Here is a 24817-nt window from a genome sequence, read left to right on the forward strand (position 1 = left end):
CTGCTTTTTCTCTTTGATTATAATTGCTCTGCTTGATTTTAATTTTTGTTTTGTTTTTTTTTTTAGTTTTGTTTATAATGTGTGTTTTATCTTTTATTGTTCGGGGTCCTTAAGTGCTTAGAAAGGCACCTATGAATAAATAAAATATAGTATTATTTTTATTATTATTATTAGAATGGTGTTTTTGCACTAATAAGACATTTTTAATGAATTGTTGGTTTTTATAGTAGTATTGTATACAGAACAGTGCAATATTTAAAAAGCTGCCACTGTCCAGAGCCATTATATTTAAAAAAAAAAAAAATTCATTTTATTTATTGCTGGTATTAGTCAGCACTACTTCCACCTCAGATATATTTGCATCATATTCCAAGTCTTGTAAAGTGTGCACTAAAAGCTGATGTGTGGAAGCTGGAAAGACTGCTTATATCTTATACAATTTTAAAGGATAGAGCAAGTGTGAATCTGGCAGAAGTATCTCATACATATTTAAAATTGTAAGATTTGACAAAAATACTTTACATTCATGCACTAATCCACTTAGTTTAACCTCATTCCTCAATACTGCCTTTAAAGACTTGGGTTTTATATAAGAAAAACTAGTACTGAATGTTTTTTGCCATTTTATTTGCTATTAAAACATCCAACATGCCTTATAACTGTGATCACCATTGTTTGATCGATGGTCAAATTGTATTATTTGCAATGCAATTTGTATAATAAAAAAATGTAATTACTTTTTTATTTTACAACCCATAAGATGCTATATTTGTATAATTCCAATAATACTTTTTTATTAATGTAGCACAACCCCACACATCTTTTATTTGAGGTATGCCATTTCAGTGCCCAGTTTAAACTTGCCTCAGTGGTTTCTGTAGGTTTTACTAATTTATTGATTTTTGTCAAATGTGCAATAGCCAATACTGAAATGCTGTGGCAAAAGTAATTCAGTATATGATTTTAATATAATTGTTATTGTTAATAATGCAGTATTATTCTATAATATACAGTTTTGGACTTCAAAATACAAAAGCATAACTTTGTTTTCTTCAGATATTTTTGTAATATAGGTAGCTTGTTTATATACTTTACATTTATGTGGGGGGATGGAACTTCTATCTAAAAAGTATACCCTATTAAAAATTGCTGTATGTTGTGTACAAGTAGATATTGTACAGAATTTTTTGTGTGTCTATATAAAGTACACATTTACTGAAATTGTGCTTCTGGTGCATAATACAGTTCTGTGTCTGTAGTACTCTAATTATAGTTCTCTTTTTCAAAGGGAAATGATATTAGTCAGAATATTGAGACTGGAGGGTATGATTTATGTAAAAAGAGAAGAAATTGACAAAAGTTGTGATTTTTATTTTTACTTTTACATTTTGAAATAAAATGTTATGTACCATCTCCTATAACTAATAATTTGTATAAAAGACATTTCAATACAGTCCTCTGGCTTTATAAATGCCTTGTATACTCAGAAGATATATTTCTATCATCTGTAATTGGGCATAACAGTACACCATTTCTGCTGTTTTTGGACCTCATGTATAAACAGTGTGTACACACATAAAATGTTGGCATATGCCTGTTTTCAGGCTAACATCGAGATGCATAAAAACATTTTTGTGGCAACCTCAGACCATGCATGTGCACGTCTCTGCTTGGTTTTAAAAATGAGTGACACCCCCAAACTATTCAACTACCATGCCTGCTTTAGAGTTGTTAGAAGACATCCCAAATGGAAGAATTACAAGACCATGCATATTTATGAATCATACTAATTTCCTGTCCCATGATGATGACTGGCTTCTTTGTTGATTTAGATTTCCAAAGTCTATCCTCTTGGAGCTGTATGCTGTTAGAATACTACAATGTATATATACTTCATATAACTTTTATGATGAAATGCATTAAATATATATATATATATATGTATATACAGTATATATTACATTTTACAGATAAATTGTTAACTTCATTTAAATAGTGTATACTGTTAATAATTAAGCATGTGGGGGCACAGTGGAATGGCAGAAGTGCCGTTTCCTCCACATGTTTTGGTTTCCTTCCAAAGGCATGCAGGTTAGGGGATTTAGTCATATTAAATTGACGCTATATATTAATTTCCCAGTACACCTCGCCACAATATTTCTAAAAAGTAATTGCAAAAGCAGCTGTGCTGTCTCTAGCAAACATGCCAAACCCCAGTTCTTATCCTTCTGTTTTCTTTCCCCACATAACCAATCACCACACAATAAATGTCTTTGTGATATTAAAACTAGCTATAAATGTAGAACACTGAGTGTTCAGAAATTTTAAGGAACATTTATAAATCATACATGTTTAATTTATCCAGCCAGGGTTGTGCCTGTTCCAGCAAGCATTGTGTGCGAGGCAAGAACAATCCCTGGATGGGGCGCCATCTCATTGTAGGGTGAATACGTGCACACACACACACACACACACACACACACACACACACACTAGTAGTATCAGTTTAGCATTACCAAATCCCCTAACCTGCATGCCCTTGGAAGGAAACCAAAGCACACCAAGGGAACCTAGGAAAACATGCAAATTCCAGACAGGGGACACCCAGTATGTGACCCACTTACTGTAAGGCAGCAGTGCTACTGCAGGGCCACCAGGCCCCACGTTTAGTTCTTATTTTAATGCATTTCACCATGAAATGATATACATCTTAGTATTCTAAAATGTTCAGAGAATATGATGAATATAGTGTATTCTGTGTGGCGATCGCTCGCTATGCACTCCTGTTGGTGTAAGAGAGAGCCCGTTTAAGAAGCATGTAGCATTTAATGTGCTACTTTGTTTTATGATGGAGTTTGAGTAACTAATAAATTAAGAGATTTTAAGATGAAGTTTATGATGTTCTACTTTAATGACAAAATAAACTTAAGATTAAAGTGGACATTTCAAGATTAAAGTCTGCATTTTGACTTTAATCTCGACATAGACCTTTTTTCCTCCCACTGTGTCCATATTTTTTTTTCCTTCTCTGTGGCCCTAATACGCTTCCATATTGCATGCAGACGGTGGGCTGCAACTCGCCTTTTCACGTCAACTTTAATATGTTACCACTTCTTTTTGATTTCGTGCACTGCGCGACTTTATGAATTTGGATTTTTGGGTTTGTCTGCCATGCTGTACCACTCCATCAATTTCCTTTAGTTGCTTATGCCTTTGCTTAAGCCACCAAATAGTACGTTTTTCCATGCCTACGTTTCACTGAGCAAGACCTCCATTTTGCATTCTCTCAAATTCTTCTCTTTTACATGTGTTTTGCCATTGTATTTTAACAAAAGACTAAACGGAAGGAGCTATTTATATTGATTTGCATAATCAAATAGGCGTAATTCTGAGAGGAGTCGGCATGGGGCTGTAGTTGCGTGCATTAATGTTAAAATTAATGTTGATTGTGATTTATTAAGGGAAGGTACATAGAACTATATGCACTGTTTTATGCATCTGAATTTTTTGTGCGTACGCACATTTCTAGTTTTGTCTGTACGCCATGTTTTAGTATGAATTCTGCATATGGCATTATACATGAGGTCCTTTATCTTAAAGGAATTTTGGTTATCTCTTGGTGCAGTAATGTTATTTTTTTTGTATGATAGAAGAAATGTGCTATATTGACATTTTTATTAATTTCCTTAATATTACAGTGTTTTTTTCCTGAAATATCTGTATCTTTAAGGTTAGCTATAATACTTGGATATTTCAGATTTCTTATTATTTTGAACAAACCAGGTGACCCCTGTGTATACACAAACTCTTAAAGTGGTCCACTATTGTTTTAAAAGTAAGGTTTGTTTAAACCATTAAATACCCTTTAAGGCAGGAATGTCAAGCTCAGTTTTGTTGATGCATGGCCCATGTTGGGTATATCAACTTTGTAAACAAACAGCCTGTGCAGTTTTAAAAAGTGAGTGGAGTGGCAGCAGTACCATTTTCTTAGCGAGATTGTCAAAATTCTGTCATCATGCTTAAAAAAAAGAAAAAGAAAAAAAAAAGACTTCTTTATTGCAGTATAGCATGCCACCTTCTATTAACATTTTATTGCTGGTTCACTAACAGCAGGCAGCTTCCATTTTTAACTACAGGTTAAATAAATAAAATGAAAAATTACATTAAATAAATCACATACAAGTGCAATGGTGTTATGCATTTTTTCACAAACTATGGACTTATTAAATACAGTATAATTAAATTAAAGTTTTATAACTATCATGAAATACAGTGTCATTTAATTTTGATTTAATAATGTGAGGTAATTACATTTAATTATTGCAGGTTTCATTTTAAAATACCCTTATTTTTTAGATTGTTCTTATTTAGTGATACATTTCCAAATGGCTCTTCTTAATATAGGTGCTTTTAATTTCAAAACATGTGTTTTCATAGTGGTTCTGCTGTTCAAAATGTTGATGAAGCACCTATAAGTAGTTTAAGAAATCACAAAACATGCATTAATGTTCAATGTCCAAACCTAGAAATTCCATGTGTCGTGTTTCTAAATGACCTTCAGTGCAGACACAGTGCCCAGTTGGTTTTATATTACTGAGATCATTTTCATCAACAAGAATATTTTGAAGGGCACATATCTGCCCAAGCATTCCCAATATCATCATCAATTTATCTTAAAATATCATTAGTTTCTCGCCTACAGACTCCTCTTAACCTCCTTAGCATTAGACCAGAACATCACTCGGGCTATAAAAGCAGTCCTAAAAGTATTAGTCCTGAGTGTCACTGTATGAACAACTGTATACACACATCTCGCATAAGTGTCAGACCCAAGGATTACTTGGGCTGTAAAAGTGCCAGCAGTGTTTGTGCAGACCATTGCTCAGAAAACAATATAAAGATGTCTTACATAACTGACAGGACCACGTATCTTGAAAGAAACATTTCTCAGCAGCCCAGGTGTTGCATGCTCCTGACAGTGCTACGAGCAGTGATGACTAAGTGAATCTGTGTTCAGGTTATGAAACTGAAATGATCAGTGATATTAAAAGTGATTCTTATGAATCCTAAAATGATACTCATGTCAATCGCATATGTGACGTTTGCTGTTCAAAAGCTTTCTGGAAAGAAAATCTGCAAGGAATCACGGTACCATTGTCCCGACTGTGATGTTGGATTGTGTATTGCCTTGTACTTTTAATTTACCTTATAATAAGATATCAACAGTTTGTGTTTTTGAATTCAGAAATTTGCATGTTTTGAATTTATGGAATAATAATAATGTGTAAAGTCCCACAAATACTGGCTACCCATAGTAGCTACAGTATACAAAGAGTATTGTGTTTAGGCTGCGGGTTTAGTAACCGTTGCATGTTAAATTCAAAATGTTTTCTGCTTCCAGAGAAAAGTATGCCATGATGTTTGATGAACCTGTTCTTCTGCAGTCTGGTTGGTGGTATGTGGCATGGGCAAGAGTCTCTGGACCAAGCAGTGACTGTGGCTCACATGGACAAGCAGCCATCACAACAGATGATGGGTATTGCATACATTTTGAATTCAATGCATTTCTAGTTTGCCAGCTTTTTGATAAATTATACATTTTACGATATTGCATTTCTATCTTTTTTGAAAAATAATGTCTTTGTTTTCCATTATTGTTGAAACTCATGCAGTTTTTTGTAGTAAGATCTAATTTACTTTTTGCTTCCCATTTTTGGTTTGTCTTATGGTGGATTTTTCATGTGTTTTGATCTGTTACTTTAATTTTGCAGTGTGGTCTTTCAATTTAAAAGTTCAAAGAAATCAAATAATGGCACAGATGTAAATGCTGGTCAGATACCACAGCTATTATACAGGTATGGAGTAAATGCTACGTAAATATTATTGTTTTATTCCTTAATTATCTAATGCATTTTTCCCCTAATCTAGTGCATTTTTCATAACTACATAGGCAGTTAGAGATTTGAAAAAGAGTTGATATCTGTTTGAGTTAATCTTTAGAATACAATAGGTTTAATTTTTATTGTTAACAGTAATAAACAGTAGAAACTAGGCTAGATCTTACAGTAGATTCTTTCCTGTATCCCTGCACTTTTCATAAATTCAATGGGCCACAATAATCCCAATGTTGTAAAACAGCCCACAATATGTTACTACATTTCATCTACAATGTTTTTTTGGCTTCTTTGTCCAACATTCATGCCCTCACTCCCTTTCTCTTTTGTCCAGTTTTGTATGTCCTCCCCATATCTGTGTGAATTTTCTTTTGGGTAGTCTGTTTTCCATTTTACATCTCCAAAGACATGCATTTTGGGTCAATTGCCTATAATAAATTGGGCCATTATTAGTGGTTGTGTGTGTGTGTGAACAGCCTCGATGAACTGATTCCCTGTTCATAATTGGTTCCAGTGATGCAGGGTATACAGTGTGTGTGTGTATGTATGTATGTATGTATGTATGTATGTATGTATGTATGTATGTATATATATATATATATATATATATATATATATATATATATATATATATATATATATATATATACACACATTATACACATGCACACATATATATACAGTACTGTGCAAAAGTTTTAGGCAGGTGTGAAAAAATGCTGTAAACAAAGAATGCTTTCAGAAATATAAATAACTAGACAAAGAGCCCGTTTCGACAACGTAAGATGAAACAGGCACGAGTTTGTGTCAGCAGTGTATGAAGAACAAATGATAAGTAACGAAGAAGTTGTTTCGTAATGATTGTAGTCCGCTTTATTCATTACTATACAGGCTTGTACTGTTAGTTGATTAATTTTCCAGGCCTATAGTATAATATTGAATGATGAATGTTCCAGTACAATATGGAATAGTAATAAGTATAAGCACCACAAACCTGATATAGGTGTATTGAATGAATGCGTAATTGAAACAGAATGCGTAATTAGGCCTCGAGCTGTAGTCGAAATCGCCTTTCAGGCCTCTAGAGCTCTAATCGAAGTCGCCTTTCTCTTTGAATTTTTGCGGCCGTAAATCCACCGCCTGCCGCGACGTTGGGGTTGGATGTCGGTCTCGTAAGGTTTTTCGGGCAGCTGCGCAGAGGGCGACTGCGCATTCGTCTTCGGACATGCGCAGAAGGTGACTGTGCATTCGGCTTCGGACAGACGTGAGTGAGTGAGGAGGCAGGCAAATTATGTATTAAGATGATTGTTTATTGTTATCAATTTAAAAAATGCAAAGTGAGCGAACAAAAGAAAAAATCTAAATCAAATCAATATTTGGTGTTACTACCTTATGCCTCCAAACCAGCATCAATTCTTATAGGTACGTTTGCACAAAGTCAGGGATTTTGTAGGAATATAGTCAGGTGTATGATCAACCAATTATACCAAACAGGTGCTAATGATCATCAATGTCACACGTAGGTTGAAACACAGTCATTAACTGAAATGGAAACAGCTGTGTAGGAGGCTTAAAGCTGGGTGAGGAACAGCCAAACTCTACCAAGGTGAGGTTGTGGAAGACGGTTTCATATCATGGCAAGATTGAGAACAGCAACAAGACACAAGGTAGTTATACTGCATCAGCAAGGTCTCTCCCAGACAAAGATTTCAAAGCAGACTGGAGTTTCAAGATATGCTGTTCAAGCTCTTTTGAAGAAGCACAAAGAAACGGGCAATGTTGAGGATCGTAGACATAGAGGTCGGCCAATGAAACTTAGTGCAGCAGATGAGAGACACATCAAGCTTATTACCCTTCGAAATCGGAAGATGTCCAGCAGTGCCATCAGCTCAGAACTGGCAGAAACCAGTGGAAACCAGGTATACCCATCTGCTGTCCGGAGAAGTCTGGCCAGAAGTGGTCTTCATGGAAGAGTTGCAGCCAAAAAACCATACCTCCGACATGGAAACAAGGCCAAGCGACTCAAGTATACACGAAAACATAGGAACTGGGGTGCAGAAAAATGGCAGCAGGTGCTCTAGAGTGATTAGTCAAAATTTGAAATATTTGGCTGTAGCAGAAGGGAGTTTGTTCATCAAAGGGCTATAGAGCGGTACAATAATGAGTGTCTGCAGGCAACAGTGAAGCATGGTGGAGGTTCCTTGGACGTTTGGGACTGCATTTCTGCAAATGGACTTGGAGATTTGGTCAGGATTAATGGTGTTCTCAATGCTGAGAAATACAGGCAGATACTTATCCATCATGCAATTCCATCAGGGAGGCGTATGATTGACCCCAAATTTATTCTGCAGCAGGACAACGACCCCAAACATACAGCCAAAGTCATTAAGAACTATCGTCAGCGTAAAGAAGAACAAGAAGTGATGGTATGGCCCCCCACAGAGCCCTGATCTCAACATCATCGAGTGTGTCTGGGATTACATGAAGAGACAGAAGGATGTGAGGAAGCCTACATCCACAGAAGATCTGTGGTTAGTTCTCCAAGATGTTTGGAACAACCTACCAGCCAAGTTCCTTCAAAAACTGTGTGCAAGTGTACCTAGAAGAATTGATGCTGTTTTGAAGGCAAAGGATGGTCACACCAAATATTGATTTGATTTAGATTTCTCATTTGTTCATTCTCTGCATTTTGTTGATTGATGAAAATAAATGATTAACACTTCCATTTTTGAAAGCATTCTTTGTTTGCAAACTTTTACACAGTACTATAACTATATATATATATATATATATATATATATATATATATATATATATATATATACAGTAATCCCTCCTCCATCGCGGGGGTTGCGTTCCAGAGCCACCCGCGAAATAAGAAAATCCGCGAAGTAGAAACCATATGTTTATATGGTTATTTTTATATTGTCATGCTTGGGTCACAGATTTGCGCAGAAACACAGGAGGTTGTAGAGAGACAGGAACGTTATTCAAACACTGCAAACAAACATTTGTCTCTTTTTCAAAAGTTTAAACTGTGCTCCATGACAAGACAGAGATGACAGTTCTGTCTCACAATTAAAAGAATGCAAACATATCTTCCTCTTCAAAGGAGTGCGCGTCAGGAGCACAGGCTGTTAGAAACAGAGAGGAAAGCAAACAAATCAATAGGGCTGTTTGGCTTTTAAGTATGCGAAGCACCGCGGCACAAAGCTGTTGAAGGCGGCAGCTCACACCCCCTCCGTCAGGAGCAGGGTGAGAGAGAGAGAGAGAGAGAGACAGACAGAGAAAAACAAAACAGTGAAAAATCAATAGGTGCCCTTTGAGCTTTTAAGTATGTGAAGCACCGTGCAGCATGTCACTTCACGAAGCAGCTGCACACAGAAGGTAGCAACGTGAAGATAATCTTTCAGCATTTTTAGACGAGCGTCCGTATCGTCTAGGTGTGCGAACAGCCCCCCTGCTCACACCCCCTACGTCAGGATCAGAGAAAGTCAGCGCAAGAGAGACAGAGAAAAGTAAGTTGGGTAGCTTCTCAGCCATCTGCCAATAGCGTCCCTTGTATGAAATCAACTGGGCAAACCAACTGAGGAAGCATGTACCAGAAATTAAAAGACCCATTGTCCGCAGAAATCCGCGAACCAGCAAAAAATCTGCGATATATATTTAAATATGCTTACATATAAAATCCGCGATAGAGTGAAGCCGCGAAAGGCGAAGCGCGATATAGCGAGGGATCACTGTGTGTGTGTATATATATATATATATATATAATTTGTTCCAAAACTTTGCTCGTGAACAGAAGCAATTTCACCCATAGGATTGTATGTAAATACAATTAATCCGTTCCAGACCATACGAACTGTATGTAAATATATATATTTTTTTAAGTTTTTAAGCACAAATATAGTTAACTATACCATAGAATGCACAGCGTAATAGTAAACTAAATGTAAAAACATTGAATAACACTGAGAAAACCTTGAACAACAGAGAAAAGTAACACTGCAATAGTTCACACTATAGTGCTATCAACCGCTGGCTAAAAACACTTTTTTTTAAATGAGTTTTAAGCACAGGGGGAAAAAATGAACATTTGAAAAAATCCTCTGTGTGTGTGTGTATGTGTGTGTCTCTCTCACACGCCTGTGTGTGTGTCTCTCTCCTCGCGCGCCTGTGTGTGTGTGTGTCTCTCTCTCCTCGCGTGCCTGTGTGTGTGTGTGTGTGTCTCTCTCCTCGTGCGCCTGTGTGTGTGTGTGTCTCTCTCGCGCGCCTGTGTGTGTCTCTCTCTCTCTCTCTCGCTACACAGGAAATGCACAGGGAGAGACTGAACACGTACAAACCGAAAGGGAAACTGGCTTGTTCGTATACCAAGTGTGTGGTCGTGAACAGATGCAAAAGTTTGGCGAACTTTTTGGTCGTAAACCGATTTGTACGTGTTCCGAGACGTTTGTGAACCAAGGTATATTCCCCAATAGTATAGTCCCCAAGTTATGGACATACGACTTATGAATGGGGCCACGGCTGCTCCTTCATGTGTCTGGGGGACGTGACGCAGGCTCCTCAGTAACTGCCGCTCCGTCATCTTTGGCCTGGGGACGCTGCAAGTGGTGGCTGTAGGGGGCGAGTTCGCTGTTCGCGCAGTGTAGTGTACCTCGAGCGGCTCTGGTTGATGAATGGGGCGGTTGGAGCAGCACCCCATTCATTTTCATTGGGTGGCTGGGTGCACGGCAAGCAGTGACCCGGGGTCCATAGTCGCTGGGGCCACAGCTACCACTCGTGTGCATGACGGAGGCTTGAGGGGCGGTTCGCTGCCCGCCCACCATGCCGCCGCAGCTACTGCTCCTGACTGCCCCATTTGTTCTCGGTGGGCGGCTGGTGATCCTGCAAGCGGTGACCCGGTTGTGGCTGAACGGAGGTCATTGAGGTGAATGGGGTGGCGGGCGACAGCATTGTATAGTGTGCCTCGGGTGGCTGCCTGTTGAATGGGGGCAGTGGTAGGCGATTCACTACCCGCCTTTGGCTGTACCCTGTTCGTTCTTGGTGGGCAGACGCTGCATACTGCATGCAAGTGGAGGTGACTGTGTGGTGAGTGAATGGTGAATCTCCCCTCGCTGCCCCCATTCATTCTCAATAGCAAGCCTGCTTGTACTGTTACGTACATAGCAGGAAGCTGTCTCTTGTTCAGTACGCCAGACGTGCTGACGAGGGGTGCCTTCCTGTTGTGATAGCTTGTACAGTGCTGTGCAGAAGAGCTCATCTTAACCTTTTGTCTTCACCCTTCAACAATGTCTCTGAAACACAAATCTGATGCAAGTGCTGGTGATACAGTAAAGAAGAGAAAAACCATCACCATGGAAAATAGTAATTAGTTCAGAGAGAGGTGAAACACCATCATTCATTGGCAGAGCACTTGGTTACAGTCGGTCAACAATAGCATTTATTAAAATAATGTACCTCTTCCAACTTACATACAAATTCATCTTAAGAACAAACCTACAGTCCCTATCTCGTACATAACCTGGGAACTGCCTGTATACAGCATATAAAGTAAAACAGTGGCATTTTTATGAAAATGTCAGCATATAGTCACAAACTGAAAAAAATGATAATAGTAAAAAAAAATAAAATGCACCTGGTATACTCCCAATGAGAGTGGCACACACTACCTCAGCTGACTGTTCATATTTGGGAAAGTTGCATTTCCAGAGTCTTTTCATAAGGCTGAACTCCTGACTGTCTAAAAAAGAGTGAGGGAACAACTCTGCACCATTACCTAATTTGTACTACTTATACCTATGATCTCATTCTTTAATTAACCATGTAGTGTTTGTAATGCAAAGGGACTTTAACCTTCTCCACTTTAACAACTGGAGTGATTTAACTGGCAGAGCATTATTTTATAGAGAAGATCATGACTTTACTGTATATTTAGATATACTAACTCTCATCCTGGCAGTATATTGCTTTGTTGCAAACAGCAACAAGTCAACAACAACAACATTCATTTTTATAGCACATTGTCATACTAAAGATGTAGCTAAAAGTGCTTTATAAAATTTCAAAATAGTAATTACTTGCAAAGAAAAATAAATTAAAATGGAATAAGAAAAATAATGCATAATGTTCAAAAATAAATAATGCACATTTACATAAGACATATATATAATTAAGAGAAACAGTCCTTTACTATAAAATATCTTATATTTTATATTTAAGATATATATTTAAAATACTTTAGAAGTCACTGTATATTAGCCTTATGAGGGTAGTAGAATGTCAGTAGCTTCATAGAATGAATCTTGGGCTCCTAGAATGAATATTGGTCATCCTTATTTGCAACTTTGAGAGGAGACAAGGCACCCCCTTGTTGTAGTCCCAATATAGGAATGGACAATTACATCAACTTTCAGTAATAGCCCATAGAACTTGGTGCTTGGGTAGTTATAGGATCATCAGGGGTATGTGATTAGAAGCCTTTCCAAGTCCATAGTAACAGGACTGGAAAACTCCCATGACAATCCTGGAAGGACAGGATCCACATTGCTTTTCTTTAATCTGAGGTTCAGATGTTTGATGTTCTCTTTATTATTTAGATAACACATCTACAATGTCAATCATTGATGTAAAATGCCTTTGTACCAGGTGAGTTTAGGAACAACTGTGTGTTTAAAACACGGACAATTAATGTCTAAACTAGAAATCTGAAACCGTTCACTCCAGGTTGTTTTTCTCTGTCACCTTCTCCAAAAAATTATGTTATTTCCATGTTTGTGTTGAAGCCTACCAGTATAACTGAGTCACTAAATTGTATCAATTAGAGCACAGAATCTGATTCCTGTAGAAAAGAACAAATAATTTATGCTTGAAAAGCTAATCAAGTAACAATTCACCATGATGATACAGTTCATCTTGCAGTTGCTCCCAATTATGCCTTTGCAGATATGTTTTTCACCACTCTAATGTTTAAATGTTCAAGTAGGTCTACAGTGTCATTTGACCTTGATGTTTTAGAGGACCAAACCCACTGTTCCCTCAAACACTGGTTTCCACACTGGGCCCTTTGACACTTGAGGCAAGGTTAATGTTCAAAAAAGAAAATCAATTTCAGTTTTAAATATGGTCTTTAAATTGCTTCTCATATTTTTATAATAAATACTGTATAACTGACAATGTTCTGCAAATGTGCTGTATTTCTCAGCCAGTGCAGTATGTAATCTATGAGTAAATTAAAAAAAAAAAAAAAATATGGGTGGAAGAGGCTATGTGTCTCAAAATGAACCATTAGAAGTTGCACAGCAGCCATTGCAAGATAACATAGTATGATGGCAAGGCGCATTGCAGCTCCAACAGGATCAATGTTCATGCTTCAATATTTGATAAATGGTTCGATGCGGTGAAGAAAATCACCAGACATAAATGCTCACATATGAAAGTACTTGTGGTGCTTTTCTTCATCCGTTTCTCTTATAAGCAATAAAAGTGTTGCATGTTCCCCATCGTAATGACGTAATACACTTAAAGGTCTTACATGGCATCTTCTGTGTCACTATTGCTGTCTTTTTTGCACCCTTGCAACAGAATCATAATGGAATCATAAAGAATTTTTAATTTCAATATCTTCCTCTCCTCAACTTACAACATAGCGAAAGCAATGAAAGGAGCATACAATTCATGCTGTTTGCTTTGATCTAAACAAACTATAAATGAAATTTAATGTAATTAATTTTTTTATTACATTTTGTTTCTGAATATTTTTATGCATTCATAATAGAATGTATTTGAGTTCAATAACTTAATTTGATGCTAATTTGTGTTCACGTTATAGTGACCATTATTTTTATAATGTAAACAATACAGAATAACATTTGAACATTTTATTGAAAACCCATTTAAATTGTTACTGAATAGATTAATGAATGACAGCCATCACTGCTACCAGCCTCTGCACAACAGCAGAGTTACATACATTAAAATCAGTTACATAGAATTCAGCAACATATAAGTTAATATCTAACAAGTATTTTTGCTTCCACATGTTGTAATGATATTTGTAAGGAAGCTCTTATATCTATGTTTTTGCATGAATGGAAGGCTCATAATGAAAAGGAAAAAAAAAAAACATACATAGAGGTATGCCTACAAAAAAGTCACCATAAAACGCCCCTTTGATATAACAAAGTAAAATTCACTGCTGTATTATTGCTGCAAGTTTTACCTGGATTGTTATTGAAAAATATTCCTGTCTGTAAATTTTATTACATAATTCAATGTGGGGTGTTCTCATTGTTTTGCTTTGTTTTTTTTTACTTTAAAATTACAATAACATTTTAGGATAACCAAACAAAAAAAAATAAAATTTGTCTATTCATAATTTTAAAATATCATAGCTGTTGGCTATGGTTTGTTTAAGAATATGCTTAGGAGTCTTAGACAAGCTAGAAAGTTAGCAAAACAGCAGTAGATGTGGTACCAGTCCATTAGATAGAGTTCACTCACATAAAGCCATTTTCGAATTGCTATTTACTATAGAGACTCATTAAAGAAAATGACCAAACTGTGATATAAACATAGTAAAATTATTTAGCAAAAACTTTTTTTTTTCTTTACTGCTCTATCCTTGATATTTTTTGTTTTTGCTTATTTGTTTTTTTTAATTTCTTTAGGCTTCCATCAAATGATGGAAATTCTGCAAAAGGAAAACAACAGACAAGTGAGCCGGTCCATATATTGAAGAGATCCTTTGCTAGAACAGTATCTGTGGTAAATTGACATTATAGATTTATGATTGACATTTAAAAATAAAATTGTGTTGTGTTTGCTGTATTTTTACATAAATATCATTGCTAAAGTAATATACTGTTGTACATGACATCACACTACTAATAATAGCTATTCTTGCAGGGCTTTATGTGTACTTAATAAGTAATATATTTAAATGTACAGTTAAAATGGATAGCTACAACTGAGTAGTTTTAGTTAGGTGATTCAGGCAAGACAGCCCAAGCCTGTCTAGCACTACTCCAATCTGAGTTCCTCAGAGGTTTATAAGATAGTCCGACACTATTTTGTGCAACTCTGATTGGAGGTTATCTCTGATGTTGCCAAAATAGTTGCATACAGGGTAGGACTGGTATTTATTTGTTGTTGTAGATTTTAATATTTATAGTATGTTTAGAAATACAGTGCATCCAGAAAGTATTCACAGCGCATCACTTTTTCTACCTTTTGTTATGTTATAGCCTTATTCCAAAATGGATTAAATTCATTTTTTTCCTCAGAATTCTGCACACAACACCCCATAATGACAACGTGAAAAAAGTTTACTTGAGGTTTTTGCAAATTTATTAAAAATAAAAAAAACTGAGAAATCACATGTACATAAGTATTCACAGCCTTTGCTCAATACTTTGTTGATGCACCTTTGGCAGTAATTACAGTCTCAAGTCTTGTTGAATATGATGCCACAAGCTTGTCACACCTATCCTTGGCCAGTTTCGCCCATTCCTCTTTGCAGCACCTCTCAAGCTCAATCAGGTTGGATGGGAAGCGTCAGTGCACAGCCATTTTAAGATCTCTCCAGAGATGTTCAATCGGATTCAAGTCTGGGCTCTGGCTGGGCCACTCAAGGACATTCACAGAGTTGTCCCGAAGCCACTACTTTGATATCTTGGCTGTGTGCTTAGGGTCGTTGTCCTGCTGAAAGATGAACCGTTGCCCCAGTCTGAGGTCAAGAGCACTCTGGAGCAGGTTTTCATCCAGGATGTCTCTGTACATTGCTGCAGTCATCTTTTCCTTTATCCTGACTAGTCTCCCAGTTCCTGCCGCTGAAAAACATCCCCACAGCATGATGCTGCCACCACCATGCTTCACTGTAGGGATGGTGCCAGGTTTCCTCCAAACGTGACGCCTGGCATTCACACCAAAGAGTTCAATCTTTGTCTCATCAGACCAGAGAATTTTCTTTCTCATGGTCTGAGAGTCCTTCAGGTGCCTTTTGGCAAACTCCAGGCGGGCTGCCATGTGCCTTTTGCTAAGGAGTGGCTTCTGTCTGGCCACTTTACCATACAGGCCTGATTGGTGGATTGCTGCAGAGATGGTTGTCCTTCTGGAAGGTTCTCCTCTCTCCACAGAGGACCTCTGGAGCTCTGACAGAGTGACCATTGGGTTCTTGGTCACCTCCCTGACTAAGCCATTTCTCCCCCGATCGCTCAGTTTAGATGGCCGGCCAGCTCTAGGAAGAGTCCTGCTGGTTTCGAACTTCTTCCACTTATGGATGATGGAGGCCACTGTGCTCATTGGGACCTTCAAAGCAGCAGAAATTTTTCTGTAACCTTCCCCAGATATGTGCCTCGAGACAATCATGTCTCTGAGGTCTACAGACAATTCCTTTGACTTCATGCTTGGTTTGTGCTCTGACATGAACTGTCAACTGTGGGACCTTATATAGACAGGTGTGTGCCTTTCCAAATCATGTCCCGTCAACTGAATTTACCACAGGTGGACTCCAATTAAGCTGCAGAAACATCTCAAGGATGATCAGGGGAAACAGGATGCACCTGAGCTCAATTTCGAGCTTCACGGCAAAGGCCGTGAATACTTATGTACATGTGCTTTCTCAATTTTTTTATTTTTAATAAATTTGCAAAAACCTCAAGTAAACTTTTTTCATGTTGTCATTATGGGGTGTTGTGTGTAGAATTCTGAGGGAAAAAAATGAATTTAATCCATTTTGGAATAAGGCTGCAACATAACAAAATGTGGAAAAAGTGATGTGCTGTGAAAACTTTCCGGATGCGCTGTATCTAAGGGGGAAGTGTTTAGAAGCGGCTGAGCCTCAGTCATCGGGAAAGCAGGGGTGTGTGTGAGAAAGACGTCACATACATTGTTGAAACCGTCTCAGTGTTATGGGCCTTAAATGCAAGGAAACACAGTTTGAGAAGGGTGGGTCCACCTGATGACCTTGGTGATTTTCCTGTTGTTCAGCCAAATTGCGTCAATAGTGTAGCATAGAGTAGAATGAAAGTACAGCACATTTAAGTTAGTTCAGAAAGGTGGGGAGGACCTCCTCTGAGACATCTGTCCGGTGCAGTGCACCTACACTTGTATTCTTTTTATTAATAATATTATGTATAATCTATTGTAAATATACTGCACTATACTTTAATTATTAATATCAGTAATTCATAAATTATTTCCCATGTTTTTTCTCTTTGAATTAGTTATGCTAATTTTAAAATAATAGTTGCAGTTTGAATGTAACTTCACTGGCTTCCAAGCAAGCCAAGAAAAAAATAATAATAAACTAATTTCATCTGTAAAAAGTCTACTTCTAAACATGTAAATTTAAAACAAAAAAGCATGTATGGAATAGTATGTTTGAATATTTTTGTAAGAGATGATATCTATTAATGTTTGCTGCATTCTTAAACCTTTGAGATTGTAACCATATGTACTGTACGTACATTGAAGTTTCTAGTTTAATTTGGATTTTTTTTTTCTTACTTGGTGGATGCCTGAGTGTTTTCAAGTGTTACTTAGGAAGATATAAGGTTTGAAATGTGTGTTTTGTTTTCTGTCAGGAGTGCTTTGAGTCACTACTAAGCATTCTTCATTGGAGCTGGACTACCCTGGTTCTAGGTGTGGATGAGCTTCGTGGATTAAAGGGGTTTCAGTACACAGCTACACTGCTAGACCTTGAAAGACTACGTTTTGTAGGCACCTGCTGCCTTAGACTTCTTCGAGTCTATATATGTGAAATTTACCCAATTTCAGGTAACTTGCACAGATTGTTTTTTATAGAATGTGCCTAAAAATGTGGTAAGTAGAATGTGGTCTAAGATAACTTTATTATTCTTACCCTGCTAGTTCAAACAACCAAACATGTGTCTGCAACACAGCATACATAGCATTCAGACATGGTCAGTAGGTTTAATCGTTGTTTGATCTAACATTAGAATAGGAAAGAAGTATGATGTGACTTTTAATTTTGGTATCTTTGTTGGTGCAAGATGTTTCCAGCATCTCATCAAGGATAAAGATACTCCTTCTTGAGATTTTTATCCACTAGAATCTCTAAATTTAACACAGTATGGTGAGATAAACTAGACATATCCCATAGGGATATAATGTAAAAAAAATGTTTTAACCAAGTTGAGGTTGAAAACCATTTAGGAAAGGAAGAAAATCAGTTAGTCACTTAAGTTCCACCCCCCTACTGCCCTCACACCCAGTCATAATGCACTTTATAGAGAAAACCAAATTTAATTGTAAATTTTCAGTTGATTTTTGAAATCAAATTTGCATAACTGAATTAAGCCAAGCATAATAGCAAAGCGCACTCTGACTAACCCAGGTAAAGGGGTTTCAAACCCTTCCTTGCTCTTTCTCTTCATTTTGTGCACTGTGATGCACAGTCAAAACTTATTAATACAGCAAGTGTTCCCAAACTGGCATTTGCACCTTTTACATCACAGGCAAGGAAGCAGCAGTGAAATTGTAATCAAGCAACATGCAAATAAAGTAGAGAGAAACATACTTTACTATGTCTGAGATAATGGCATGTACTGTATAATAAAAGAAGTATTAGAACATTCCCTTATTCAGGACAAAACATTGAGTACCATAAGCAATGTAATAATGAGTATAAGAAGCAATGTGTATCATTATTTATAACATTTGTTAATTTCAGAGAGCTCTTGCTACTTTAACCTTTATAAGCATCGATGGTGTTACATGTAGTTAAACTGCTTATTACAGTCGCATATGTGTTTGCGTGAATGAAAATTAATACGTTTTTTTAAAATGTTATATTTAAAACCAAAATGTTTGTGCTCCTAAAGTTTTTTTCTGATTATTCCTGTTGGAGTAACGACATGGTCGCATTTTTCTGATTGTGTGTACATAAGTGCTTTTTGTGTTGTTTTTTGAATCACACTATGCAGAATCTGAAAAAAATATATATTTATGTGTATATGTGTGTGTGTATATATACAGTATATGTGTGTGTGTGTATGTATGTGTATATATATATATATATATATATATATATATATATATATATATATATATATATATACACACACACGTATATATATGTATATATATTTTATGAGGGGCCATTCAGGAAAAAATGTTTGGTTCATAAATATATACATTGCTTCAGATATATATATTGGTTCGGATACATTGGTTTGAATATATACATTAGTTACTAATTAATAATGTCTTTGCTGAAACAGATCGCCCTTTAATGAATTGCTGCCAATACGGAATAACAGAAATCACCAGCTGGCTTTCGGTCAATGATAAACCAGCGTCTCTTGATGATCACCCTGACACATACACTTAACTCTTTTAGGGCGGATGTCGACTTTTGTTGACAGGAGGGGTTGAGGGCGAATGTCGACAAAAGTCGACATCCAGGGATAGAGGGCGACAATCAGCTGTTAATGGCGACAAAACTCACTGTCACGTCGCAGGCATTCCCTCTGTGCTTGGAGGAATGCTAGACTCGTTGACTCGGCAACTAATCCTTGCGTGTGCGTGAGTTGCGAAATGTAAACAATGGCAAGATGGTATCGACATGTCACAAGGGAGCGAAGCGAGTGCAGAAAAGAAAACACTCGGCAGACAATGTTTTGCGCATTATCGCGGAGTCGGACTCTGATTTTTCAGAATCGGATTTTATTGACAGTGATCAGGAGATCGAACAAGAGAGTGAGAAGCCGGCATCAGCTGATCGGACACCAGCCAATGCCGCGCCATCTGATCCGCTGCCAGATGAGTGCATTCGCGCAGCCGATGCATCTACGGCAAGGTTCGCGTGGAAGGAATACACAGACATTGATCCGAACTGGCTACCGGCCTTCACAAGACGGCATGGCTTGCTGTTGGACACGACAGATCACCAGCTGCTGAACTACTTCAGGCTGCTGTCTCCTGATGCTGCTTTTCAGCTACTGTCAGACGAGACAAACAGGTAGGCAGAGAAATTTTTTGAATCGCGGGCTGCGCTTGCATCTCAGTCTCGTTTTTCAAAGTGGAAACCCACAACAAAAGACGAGATGAAGCGCGCTGTGGCATTAAAAATAGAGATGGGACAGAACTGGTGATATAACTTCAGGGAGCATTGGTCCAAACGTGCTTTGTCCCCTGGTGGCTTTGGACAGGTTATGCAGTGTGATGATAGGTACGTGAGGCCGCAAAGTTTTATTCACTTCTGTAATAAACAGAAGCAAATCCCATGGGGTGAGCCAGGCTATAACGCCATGCATAAAGTTCAGCCCCTGCTTGACATTGTGGAACCAACATAGAAACAATTTTATCAGCCTGTCTGTGCATGAATCTATGATAAAATAAAAGGGACACCTTTTTTCTGCAAATATATGCCAGACAAGCCCACAAAGTATGGCATAAAAGATTTTGTACTGGCAGAAGCAAACACTGGTTTCTGCCTGAAAGTAATCACATATACAGGAAAGTATTTCTTTCAAAGAGAGAACTGTCCCTTGACAAGTCAAGTTGTGCTGGAGCTGATTGAGGGCTATGAACAGAGGAATTGGAGCTTGTGGCACAGTGAGGGTGAACAGGATACACATGGCTTCACAGTTGAAGCCAGACAGGCTGAAGATGAAAAGAGGTGACAATACGGTTTTCATGCGGGCAGAAAACTTGGTGGCAGTGGCATGGCACGATGGCAAACGGGTGACTTGTCTCTCTACAGTACACACTAACAATATATGTGAGAAAGTGCAGCAACAGACAATTGAAAAGTAGGCTCCAAAGCAACACATATTGTAAGCAGTGCAATGTGGCAATGACTGAAATTGGCTGCTTTGAGCGAGATCAGACTTTGCAGGACTTTGCTGTGTAAAATGTATGTGAAATCATAGAGAAATGTATGTGATATGTATGTGAAATCATAGAGTATGCAGGCTCATACAACATGCAAGACAGTAACATTTGTCAAAAGTAAATATTTTTTGTTGATTTCAATTGCTTTGTGTTCTTTTTTTAAGAAAAGTTAGTTTTTGGAAAAATATTCAGCCCTGGGAGAAAAGAAGCAAAAAAAAAATTAGCCCTAAAAGAGTTAATCAGTAGTGTGTGCGACCCACGATTTGTGAGTTTGAGTGTGTGTGTGTGCGTGTGTACGTGTGCATGTGTGTCATTTTGTCAGTTTTACTATAAAAACAGTTAAACACCCGTTACTTGTGAAGCAGGGATATTCTGATCATTCTGATCACTGATAAACATTCAGAAGAAACCGCGCTATTCCAGTGTTTTCCTCCATAACATCCTTTCAGCAAATGGGAGTAAGTTCCTTGCTGAAGCAGATCGCCCTTTAATGAAATGCTTGCAATACGGAATAACAGATATCACCGGGTGGCTTTCGGTCAATGATAAACCAGCATCTCATGAGGTGAAAAAATGGGACATACTGCGGTTGCGATCAATGCTTTCCGATAACTCTGCTTTTGAGAAAAATCTGTCATGGGAGGAACAAGAGGGAGCGAGTGAGGCGGGTGTATTGAGCTGGGGCGGGACGAAGTGGGGTGAGGAGGCGGGTATCTGTGCGAGTGTTTTAAATAATGAAAGGAAAAAAAGTGCTTTGAAATCGAGGACCCCCAACCAAGACGGCGTACTAAACAAAATGCGACAGACAGGCATATGCTACTTGTATAAAATATGCACAATAATAACAGTGTTGAAGCAATGATGAAGCGAAAGGGAGATGCTAAACTTGGGTGGCCGCATTGTGCCTTCCCGTAAATCCGAACCAATGTATATATCTGAAAGGATCTATCTGAACCAATATATATATATATGAACGGATGTATCTGAACCGATGTATATATTTAAACCAATATATATATCTAAACCAATGTTTATCAACCAATATATATATCTAAACCAATGCATATATTTGAACGGATGTATTCAAACCGATGTATATATCTGAACAGATGTATCTCAACCAATGTATATATATATCAGAACGGATCTATGCAAACCAATTTATATATATCTCAACCAATGTATCTAAAGCAATGTATATATCTGAACGGATGTATTCAAACCGATGTATATATCTCAACCAATGAATCCCAACCAATGTATATATCTGAACCGATAAATATATTTGAACGGATGTATTAAAACTAATGTCCATCCATCCATTTTCCAACCCGCTGAATCCGAACACAGGGTCACGGGGGTCTGCTGGAGCCAATCCCAGCCAACACAGGGCACAAGGCAGGAACCAATCCCGGGCAGGGTGCCAACCCACCGCAGGACATAAAACCAATATATATATTCAAATCAATGTATCCGAACCGATATATATATCTGAACCAATCTTTTTTTCCTGAACGTGTGTGTATATATATATATATATATATATATATACACAGTGATCCCTCGCTATATCGCGCTTCGCCTTTCGCAGCTTCACTCTATCGCGGATTTTATATGTAAGTATATTTAAATATATATCGCAGATTTTTTGCTGGTTCGTGGATTTCTGCGGACAATGGGTCTTTTAATTTCTGGTACATGCTTCCTCAGTTGGTTTGCCCAGTTGATTTCATACAAGGGACGCTATTGGCAGATGACTGAGAAGCTACCCAACTTACTTTTCTCTCTCTCTTGCGCGGACTTTTTCTGATCCTGACGTAGGGGGATTGAGCAGGGGTCTGTTCGCACACCTAGACGATACGGACGCTCGTCTAAAAATGCTGAAAGATTATCTTCACGTTGGCTACCTTCTGTGCAGCCGCTTCGTGAAGTGACATGCTGCACGGTGCTTCGCATACTTAAAAGCACGAAGGGCACGTATTGATTTTTTTATCTGTCTCTCTCTCTGCTCCTGACGGAGGGGGTGTGAGCTGCCGCCTTCAACAGCTTTGTGCCGCGGTGCTTTGCATACTTAAAAGCCAAACAGCCCTATTGATTTGTTTGCTCCTTTGAAGAGGAAGATATGTTTGCATTCTTTTAATTGTGAGACTGAACTGTCATCTCTGTCTTGTCATGGAGCACAGTTTAAACTTTTGAAAAAGAGACAAATGTTTGTTTGCAGTGTTTGAGTAACGTTCCTGTCTCTCTACAACCTCCTGTGTTTCTGCGCAAATCTGTGACCCAAGCATGACAATATAAAAATAACCATATAAACATATGGTTTCTACTTCGCGGATTTTCTTATTTCGCGGGTGGCTCTGGAACGCAACCCCTGCGATGGAGGAGGGATTACTGTATATATATATATATATATATATATATATATATATATATATATATATGTGTATATGTATATATATGTATATGTATATATGTGTATATGTATATATATGTATATGTATATATATGTATATATATATATATATATATATATATATATATATATATATATATATATATATATATATACACATACATTATATATAAATAAAAATGTAAATGTTCGTTTGTTCAAAACCTTAAATCTCCGAAAGTTCTTCACCGATTGCTTTGAAATTTTGACACAACGTTGCATTCGAATACGCGTGTGTTTTTATATACCTATATTATATAGATGTCACACCTGTGACAGGTAAAAACATGCTTTTTTTTGAAAAACAGCGCCATCTGTTGGACGTAAAAGCAACACAGGTAAAAACATGCTTTTTTGGAAGAACAGCGCCATCAGTTGGACGTAAAAGCAACACACGCCATACTAAATATTTTACGATTCCATTTCAATGTTTCCGATTTATGATCCATTTTACGATTTTAACTCCGTTAAATCGATCAAGTACATTTGTAAGTACGTGAATAAAGGCAGCGACATGGCAGTTTTTGGCGTGCAACCAAAAAGAAGTGATAGGAATGCAGTCATACATATCGATGAAATCGCACAGTATCGGGCTGGAAGATACATAAGCAGCAATGAAGCAGTTTGGCGAATTCTTTCATTTCCCATACATGAATGAAGTCCAGCTGTTGTTCACTTAGCAGTACATCTAGAAAATGGACAACGTGTTTATTTCACAGCTGCAAATGTGCAACAAATACCCCTGAATCCACCAGCTACAACGTTAACTGCTTTCTTCACGTTATGTCAAAATGATGCGTTTGCAAAAACACTGCTGTATTCGGAAGTACCTACGTATTACACATGGAATGCGAGTAGAAAATCATTTCAACGAAGCAAACGAGGAGAGTGAGTCGACGGACAACCTGGCATATTCAAAGAAACTACGATAGGCAGACTGTACACCGTGCATCCTAATCAAGATGAATGCTTCTTTCTTCGCATGCTGTTGGTAAATGTGCCCGGTCCAACGTCTTTCTAGCAATTGAGAATTGTCAACGGCATTACACATGCCACTTTCCGCAGTGCATGTCAAGCTCTGAATTTATTGGAGAACGACCGACACTGGGATGTATGCATTAATGACGCGTGCAACATGTCACATCCAAATCAAATTCGTGCATTGTTTGCAATCATATTGACCGCCTGCTCTCCTTCATCTCCAACACAGTTATGGGAGAAATATAAATCGCACATGGCTGAAGATATTTTTCGTCGAATACGCAAGGAAAATTCAAATATGAACATGAATTTCACAGCAGAAATCTACAACGAAGCGTTGATAATGATTGAAGATTTGTGCTTAGAAATCGTGAACAAAGTTATCAATCAATTGGGAATGCCATCACCGAATCAATCTGCTGCTGCTTCGTTTGATGTAGAATTGCGTAGTGAACAAAATTACAACACGGGTGATCTTTTCTCGTATGTGCAATCAAATATTCCTAAGCTAACGCTTGAGCAAAAAGGCATTTACGATCAAATAATGCAAACTGTCAATAACAGGTTTGGAGAAATCTTCTTCTTAGATGTGCCAGGAGGAACTGGTAAAATGTTCCTAATTAGATTGATTCTA

At 37.7% G+C, this 24817-nt stretch overlaps 1 protein-coding gene across 1 annotated transcript in view; it reads left to right on the forward strand.

Annotated features, from left to right (window-relative positions):
* mycbp2 (MYC binding protein 2) overlaps positions 1 to 24817 on the forward strand; it is a 412376-nt gene that overhangs the window by 177919 nt on the left and 209640 nt on the right. The window contains 4 exon segments of the mRNA XM_051926880.1: positions 5402 to 5536; positions 5772 to 5855; positions 14561 to 14657; positions 17477 to 17669. Coding sequence (XP_051782840.1) covers positions 5402 to 5536; positions 5772 to 5855; positions 14561 to 14657; positions 17477 to 17669 — 509 coding nt within the window.

The sequence above is a fragment of the Erpetoichthys calabaricus genome, chromosome 4 (assembly GCF_900747795.2).
Source record: "Erpetoichthys calabaricus chromosome 4, fErpCal1.3, whole genome shotgun sequence".
Classification (NCBI taxonomy): Eukaryota; Metazoa; Chordata; class Cladistia; order Polypteriformes; family Polypteridae; genus Erpetoichthys; species Erpetoichthys calabaricus.